This window comes from Oncorhynchus nerka, linkage group LG8 (assembly GCF_034236695.1).
Source record: "Oncorhynchus nerka isolate Pitt River linkage group LG8, Oner_Uvic_2.0, whole genome shotgun sequence".
NCBI lineage: Eukaryota > Metazoa > Chordata > Actinopteri > Salmoniformes > Salmonidae > Oncorhynchus > Oncorhynchus nerka.
Window position 1 is genome coordinate 3,193,842 of NC_088403.1, and position 7,372 is coordinate 3,201,213.

Sequence of the window (7,372 nt, forward strand, 5' to 3'; positions counted from 1 at the left end):
TATGAAGCTTGATGTTGTTTCTCCTATTCAACCTTCAGCAGAACTACAGCACAACTGACCGAGACATCAGGAACCAGGCTGGTTGGGACAGCAGCATGACCCCTCTGAGTGATGAAACGTCTCTTATAAAAGGACACGTACCTTGTTTAGAGGGAGTGTGGACCCATCTTTCACACAGCAACTTAGTGGAACTGAACTGAAATGAGAGTGGTTCACATCTCAGACACCGTCTCCAGCTGCAACAAACTTCACAACTCAGACACCGTCTCCAACTGCAACAAACTTCACATCTCAGACACCGTCTCCAGCTGCAACAAGGTTCACATCTCAGACACCGTCTCCAACTGCAACAAACTTCACATATCAGACACCGTCTCCAGCTGCAACAAGGTTCACATCTCAGACACCGTCTCCAGCTGCAACAAGGTTCACATCTCAGACACCGTCTCCAACTGCAACAAACTTCACATATCAGACACCGTCTCCAGCTGCAACAAGGTTCACATCTCAGACACCGTCTCCAGCTGCAACAAACTTCACATCTCAGACACCGTCTCCAGCTGCAACAAGGTTCACATCTCAGACACCGTCTCCAGCTGCAACAAACTTCACATATCAGACACCGTCTCCAACTGCAACAAGGTTCACATCTCAGACACCGTCTCCAGCTGCAACAAGGTTCACATCTCAGACACCGTCTCCAACTGCAACAAACTTCACATATCAGACACCGTCTCCAGCTGCAACAAGGTTCACATATCAGACACAGTCTCCAGCTGCAACAAACTTCACATATCAGACAGTCTCCAGCTGCAACAAACTTCACATCTCAGACACCGTCTCCAGCTGCAACAAGGTTCACATCTCAGACACCGTCTCCAACTGCAACAAACTTCACATCTCAGACACCGTCTCCAGCTGCAACAAGGTTCACATCTCAGACACCGTCTCCAGCTGCAACAAACTTCACATCTCAGACACCGTCTCCAGCTGCAACAAACTTCACATCTCAGACACCGTCTCCAGCTGCAACAAACTTCACCAATCAGACACCGTCTCCAGCTGCAACAAACTTCACAACTCAGACACCGTCTCCAACTGCAACAAGGTTCACATCTCAGACACCGTCTCCAACTGCAACAAGGTTCACATCTCAGACACCGTCTCCAGCTGCAACAAACTTCACATCTCAGACACCGTCTCCAGCTGCAACAAGGTTCACATCTCAGACACCGTCTCCAGCTGCAACAAACACATATCAGACACCGTCTCCAGCTGCAACAAACTTCACATCTCAGACACCGTCTCCAGCTGCAACAAACTTCACCTCTCAGACACCGTCTCCAGCTGCAACAAACTTCACATATCAGACACCGTCTCCAGCTGCAACAAACTTCACCAATCAGACACCGTCTCCAACTGCAACAAGGTTCACATATCAGACACCGTCTCCAACTGCAACAAGGTTCACATCTCAGACACCGTCTCCAGCTGCAACAAACTTCACATCTCAGACACCGTCTCCAGCTGCAACAAACTTTCACTCTCTACTTTACACTGCCACCCTGGACGGAGACACTGGAGGAAAGGCCTGTTACAGACAGGTTGCTCTTGGAGGAAAGGCCTGATACAGACAGGTTGCTCTGGGAGGAAAGGCCTGTTACAGACAGATTGCTCTTGGAGGAAAGGCCTGTTACAGACAGATTGCTCTTGGAGGAAAGGCCTGTTACAGACAGGTTGCTCTTGGAGGAAAGGCCTGATACAGACAGGTTGCTCTGGGAGGAAAGGCCTGTTACAGACAGGTTGCTCTTGGAGGAAAGGCCTGTTACAGACAGGTTGCTCTTGGAGGAAAGGCCTGTTACAGACAGGTTGCTCTTGGAGGAAAGGCCTGTTACAGACAGATTGCTCTTGGAGGAAAGGCCTGTTACAGACAGATTGCTCTTGGAGGAAAGGCCTGTTACAGACAGGTTGCTCTTGGAGGAAAGGCCTGTTACAGACAGGTTGCTCTTGGAGGAAAGGCCTGTTACAGACAGGTTGCTCTTGGAGGAAAGGCCTGTTACAGACAGGTTGCTCTTGGAGGAAAGGCCTGTTACAGACAGGTTGCTCTGGGAGGAAAGGCCTGTTACAGACAGGTTGCTCTTGGAGGAAAGGCCTGTTACAGACAGATTGCTCTTGGAGGAAAGGCCTGTTACAGACAGGTTGCTCTTGGAGGAAAGGCCTGTTACAGACAGACTGCTCTTGGAGGAAAGGCCTGTTACAGACAGGTTGCTCTTGGAGGAAAGGCCTGATACAGACAGGTTGCTCTTGGAGGAAAGGCCTGTTACAGACAGGTTGCTCTTGGAGGAAAGGCCTGTTACAGACAGGTTGCTCTTGGAGGAAAGGCCTGATACAGACAGGTTGCTCTTGGAGGAAAGGCCTGATACAGACAGATTGCTCTTGGAGGAAAGGCCTGTTACAGACAGGTTGCTCTTGGAGGAAAGGCCTGTTACAGACAGACTGCTCTTGGGGGAAAGGCCTGTTACAGACAGACTATTCTGGGAGGAAAGGCCTGTTACAGACAGACTGCTCTTGGAGGAAAGGCCTGTTACAGACAGGTTGCTCTTGGAGGAAAGGCCTGTTACAGACAGACTGCTCTGGGAGGAAAGGCCTGTTACAGACAGGTTGCTCTTGGGGGAAAGGCCTGTTACAGACAGGTTGCTCTTGGAGGAAAGGCCTGTTACAGACAGACTGCTCTTGGAGGAAAGGCCTGATACAGACAGGTTGCTCTTGGAGGAAAGACCTGTTACAGACAGACTGCTCTTGGAGGAAAGGCCTGTTACAGACAGATTGCTCTTGGAGGAAAGGCCTGTATCGTTTCAGCCGACTGCCAGCTTGTCAACATCACAGTACCATGACAAGACATGGGTTGTGGAATATCAGTTTAGAAGCTAAATACTGTGTTTCTATTGGCTAGAGACTGTTCTAATCTAGAGACTGTGTTTCTATTGGCTAGAAACTGTGGAATGCCAGTTTAGACTGTGGATCTATTGTTGTGCTTGCCCTGAGACCTTGGATTGGCTGTGGCCATTTGATGACAGGAGAGGAGAGCTGAGAGGAGAGAAAGACTACAGTGTTTCTGTCTGGTCCACATCACACTGCCCTGAGACTGATGATGCTGCTGCCTACTGTACTGTGGAGACATAACACACCTTGTCTGGTATAGAAATGGGGAGGTTTTAACTGTCATTTAAATCTCTTTACTGAAACAACAAGAGGGATGTTTTCTAGAAGATGGGGAGGTTTTAACTGTCATTGAAACCTCTTTACTGAAACAACAAGAGGGATGTTTTCTAGAAGATGGGGAGGTTTTAACTGTCATTTAAACCTCTTTACTGAAACAACAAGAGGGATGTTTTCTAGAAGATGGGGAGGTTTTAACTGTCATTTAAACCTCTTTACTGAAACAACAAGATGGGGAGGTTTTAACTGTCATTTAAACCTCTTTACTGAAACAAGAGGGATGTTTTCTAGAAGATGGGGAGGTTTTAACTGTCATTTAAACCTCTTTACTGAAACAACAAGAGGGATGTTTTCTAGAAGATGGGGAGGTTTTAACTGTCATTTAAACCTCTTTACTGAAACAACAAGAGGGATGTTTTCTAGAAGATGGGGAGGTTTTAACTGTCATTTAAATCTCTTTACTGAAACAAGAGGGATGTTTTCTAGAAGATGGGGAGGTTTTAACTGTCATTTAAACCTCTTTACTGAAACAACAAGAGGGATGTTTTCTAGAAGATGGGGAGGTTTTAACTGTCATTTAAACCTCTTTATTGAAACAACAAGAGGGATGTTTTCTAGAAGATGGGGAGGTTTTAACTGTCATTTAAACCTCTTTACTGAAACAACAAGAGGGATGTTTTCTAGAAGATGGGGAGGTTTTAACTGTCATTTAAACCTCTTTACTGAAACAACAAGAGGAACGTTTTCTAGAAGATGGGGAGGTTTTAACTGTCATTTAAACCTCTTTACTGAAACAACAAGATGGGGAGGTTTTAACTGTCATTTAAACCTCTTTACTGAAACAAGAGGGATGTTTTCTAGAAGATGGGGAGGTTTTAACTGTCATTTAAACCTCTTTACTGAAACAACAAGAGAGATGTTTTCTAGAAGATGGGGAGGTTTTAACTGTCATTTAAACCTCTTTACTGAAACAACAAGAGGGATGTTTTCTAGAAGATGGGGAGGTTTTAACTGTCATTTAAATCTCTTTACTGAAACAAGAGGGATGTTTTCTAGAAGATGGGGAGGTTTTAACTGTCATTTAGACAAAACACAGACGTTCCTCGTAGGGTACTGTATATGACTGGCTGTCACAGCTACTGACAGACAAAACACAGACGTTACTCGTCGGGTACTGTATATGACTGGCTGTCACAGCTACTGACAGACAAAACACAGACGTTCCTCGTAGGGTACTGTATATGACTGGCTGTCACAGCTACTGACAGACAAAACACAGACGTTACTCGTCGGGTACTGTATATGACTGGCTGTCACAGCTACTGACAGACAAAACACAGACGTTACTCGTCGGGTACTGTATATGACTGGCTGGAACCAGGGAGAGAAACACAGACGTTACTCGTCGGTACTGTACACGTCTCACAGTTCTCTGTTGCTCAGTGTGCATCAGTCCAGTCAGGCTTGTTTCTCATTGCTGGAACCAGGGAGAGAAACACAGACGTTACTCATCGGTACTGTATGACTGGTTGGAACCAGGGAGAGAAACACAGACGTTAGTTCTCTGTAGCTCAGGTACTCAGTCCATGACTGGTTGGAACCAGGGAGAGAAACACAGACGTTACTCGTCGGTACTGTACACGTCTCACAGTTCTCTGTTGCTCAGTGTGCATCAGTCCAGTCAGGCTTGTTTCTCATTGCTGGAACCAGGGAGAGAAACACAGACGTTACTCGTCGGTACTGTACACGTTTCACAGTTCTCTGTAGCTCAGTGTGCATCAGTCCAGTCAGGCTTGTTTCTCATTGTTGGAACCAGGGAGAGAAACACAGACGTTCCTCGTCGGTACTGTACACGTTTCACAGTTCTCTGTAGCTCAGTGTGCATCATTCCAGTCAGGGTTGTTTCTCATTGTTGGAACCAGGGAGAGAAACACAGACGTTCCTCGTCGGTACTGTATGACTGGTTGGAACCAGGGAGAGAAACACAGACGTTACTCGTTACTCATCAGGTACAGTGTATGACTGGTTGGAACCAGGGAGAGAAACACAGACGTTACTCGTCGGTACTGTACACGTTTCACAGTTCTCTGTAGCTCAGTGTGCATCAGTCCAGTCAGGCTTGTTTCTCATTGTTGGAACCAGGGAGAGAAACACAGACGTTACTCGTCGGTACTGTACACGTTTCACAGTTCTCTGTAGCTCAGTGTGCATCAGTCCAGTCAGGCTTGTTTCTCATTGTTGGAACCAGGGAGAAACACAGACAGACGTACTGTACACGTTTCACAGTTCTCTGTAGCTCAGTGTGCATCAGTCCAGTCAGGCTTGTTTCTCATTGTTGGAACCAGGGAGAGAAACACAGACGTTACTGTACACGTTTCACAGGTACTGTATGACTGTTTCTCATTTGGAACCAGGGAGAGAAACACAGGCGTTCCTCGTCGGTACTGTATGACTGGTTGGAACCAGGGAGAGAAACACAGACTTGTTACTGTTGGAACCAGGGAGTACTGTACTACACGTTTCACAGTTCTCTGTAGCTCAGTGTGCATCAGTCCAGTCAGGCTTGTTTCTCATTGTTGGAACCAGGGAGAGAAACACAGACGTTCCTCGTCGGTACTGTCACACGTTTCACAGTTCTCTGTAGCTCAGTGTGCATCAGTCCAGTCAGGCTTGTTTCTCATTGCTGGAACCAGGGAGAGAAACACAGACGTTAGTTCTCTGTAGCTCGGTACTGTACACGGTACTGTTCACAGTTCTCTGTAGCTCAGTGTGCATCAGTCCAGTCAGGCTTGTTTCTCATTGTTGGAACCAGGGAGAGAAACACAGACGTTACTCGTCGGTACTGTACACGTTTCACAGTTCTCTGTAGCTCAGTGTGCATCAGTCCAGTCAGGCTTGTTTCTCATTGTTGGAACCAGGGAGAGAAACAAACACAGACACGTTACAGTTCTCTGTAGCTCAGGTACTGTCCAGTCAGGCACGTTTGGAACCAGGGAGAGAAACACAGTTCTCTGTAGCTCAGTGTGCATCAGTCCAGTCAGGCTTGTTTCTCATTGTTGGAACCAGGGAGAGAAACACAGACGTTCCTCGTCGGTACTGTACACGTTTCACAGTTCTCTGTAGCTCAGTGTGCATCAGTCCAGTCAGGCTTGTTTCTCATTGTTGGAACCAGGGAGAGAAACACAGACGTTACTCGTCGGTACTGTATGACTGGTTGGAACCAGGGAGAGAAACACAGACGTTACTCATCGGTACTATATGACTGGTTGGAACCAGGGAGAGAAACACAGACGTTACTCGTCGGTACTATATGACTGGTTGGAACCAGGGAGAGAAACACAGACGTTACTAATCGGTACTGTACACGTTTCACAGTTCTCTGTAGCTCAGTGTGCATCAGTCCAGTCAGGCTTGTTTCTCATTGCTGTTGGAACTGTATGACTGGTTGGAAGGAGAGAAACACAGACGACGTTGACTGGTTGGAACCAGGAGAGTCAGACGGTACTTGGAACACGTTTCACAGTTCTCTGTAGCTCAGTGTGCATCAGTCCAGTCAGGCTTGTTTCTCATTGTTGGAACCAGGGAGAGAAACACAGACGTTACTCGTCGGTACTGTACACGTTTCACAGTTCTCTGTAGCTCAGTGTGCATCAGTCCAGTCAGGCTTGTTTCTCATTGCTGGAACCAGGGAGAGAAACACAGACGTTACTCGTCGGTACTGTACACGTTTCACAGTTCTCTGTAGCTCAGTGTGCATCAGTCTCAGCTCAGTGTGCTTGTTTCTCATTGCTGGAACCAGGGAGAGAAACACAGACGTTACTCGTCGGTACTGTACACGTTTCACAGTTCTCTGTAGCTCAGTGTGCATCAGTCCAGTCAGGCTTGTTTCTCATTGTTGGAACCAGGGAGAGAAACACAGACGTTAGTTCTCTGTAGCTCGGTACTGTCAGGCTTGTTTCTCACGTTTCACAGTTCTCTGTAGCTCAGTGTGCATCAGTCCAGTCAGGCTTGTTTCTCATTGTTGGAACCAGGGAGAGAAACACAGACGTTCCTCGTCGGTACTATATGACTGGTTGGAACCAGGGAGAGAAACACAGACGTTACTCGTCGGTACTATATGACTGGTTGGAACCAGGGAGAGAAACACAGACGT

At 47.1% G+C, this 7,372-nt stretch overlaps 1 protein-coding gene across 2 annotated transcripts; it reads left to right on the forward strand.

Annotated features, from left to right (window-relative positions):
* Window positions 1–195: 195 nt before the first annotated feature.
* On the forward strand, window positions 196–4,782 carry LOC135572808 (G2/mitotic-specific cyclin-B3-like). 2 transcript variants are annotated; one of them, XM_065021232.1, is made up of 2 exons: window positions 196–3,653; window positions 3,717–4,782. In XM_065021232.1, exon 1 carries the CDS (start codon window positions 202–204, stop codon window positions 2,929–2,931), a length of 2,730 nt encoding a protein of 909 aa, XP_064877304.1. In that variant the 5' UTR covers window positions 196–201; the 3' UTR covers window positions 2,932–3,653; window positions 3,717–4,782. The 2 variants fall into 2 exon arrangements, with proteins under 2 accessions (XP_064877304.1, XP_064877305.1); XM_065021233.1 differs by having other exon boundaries at window positions 196–3,410; window positions 3,459–4,782.
* The last annotated feature ends 2,590 nt before the right edge of the window (window positions 4,783–7,372 follow it).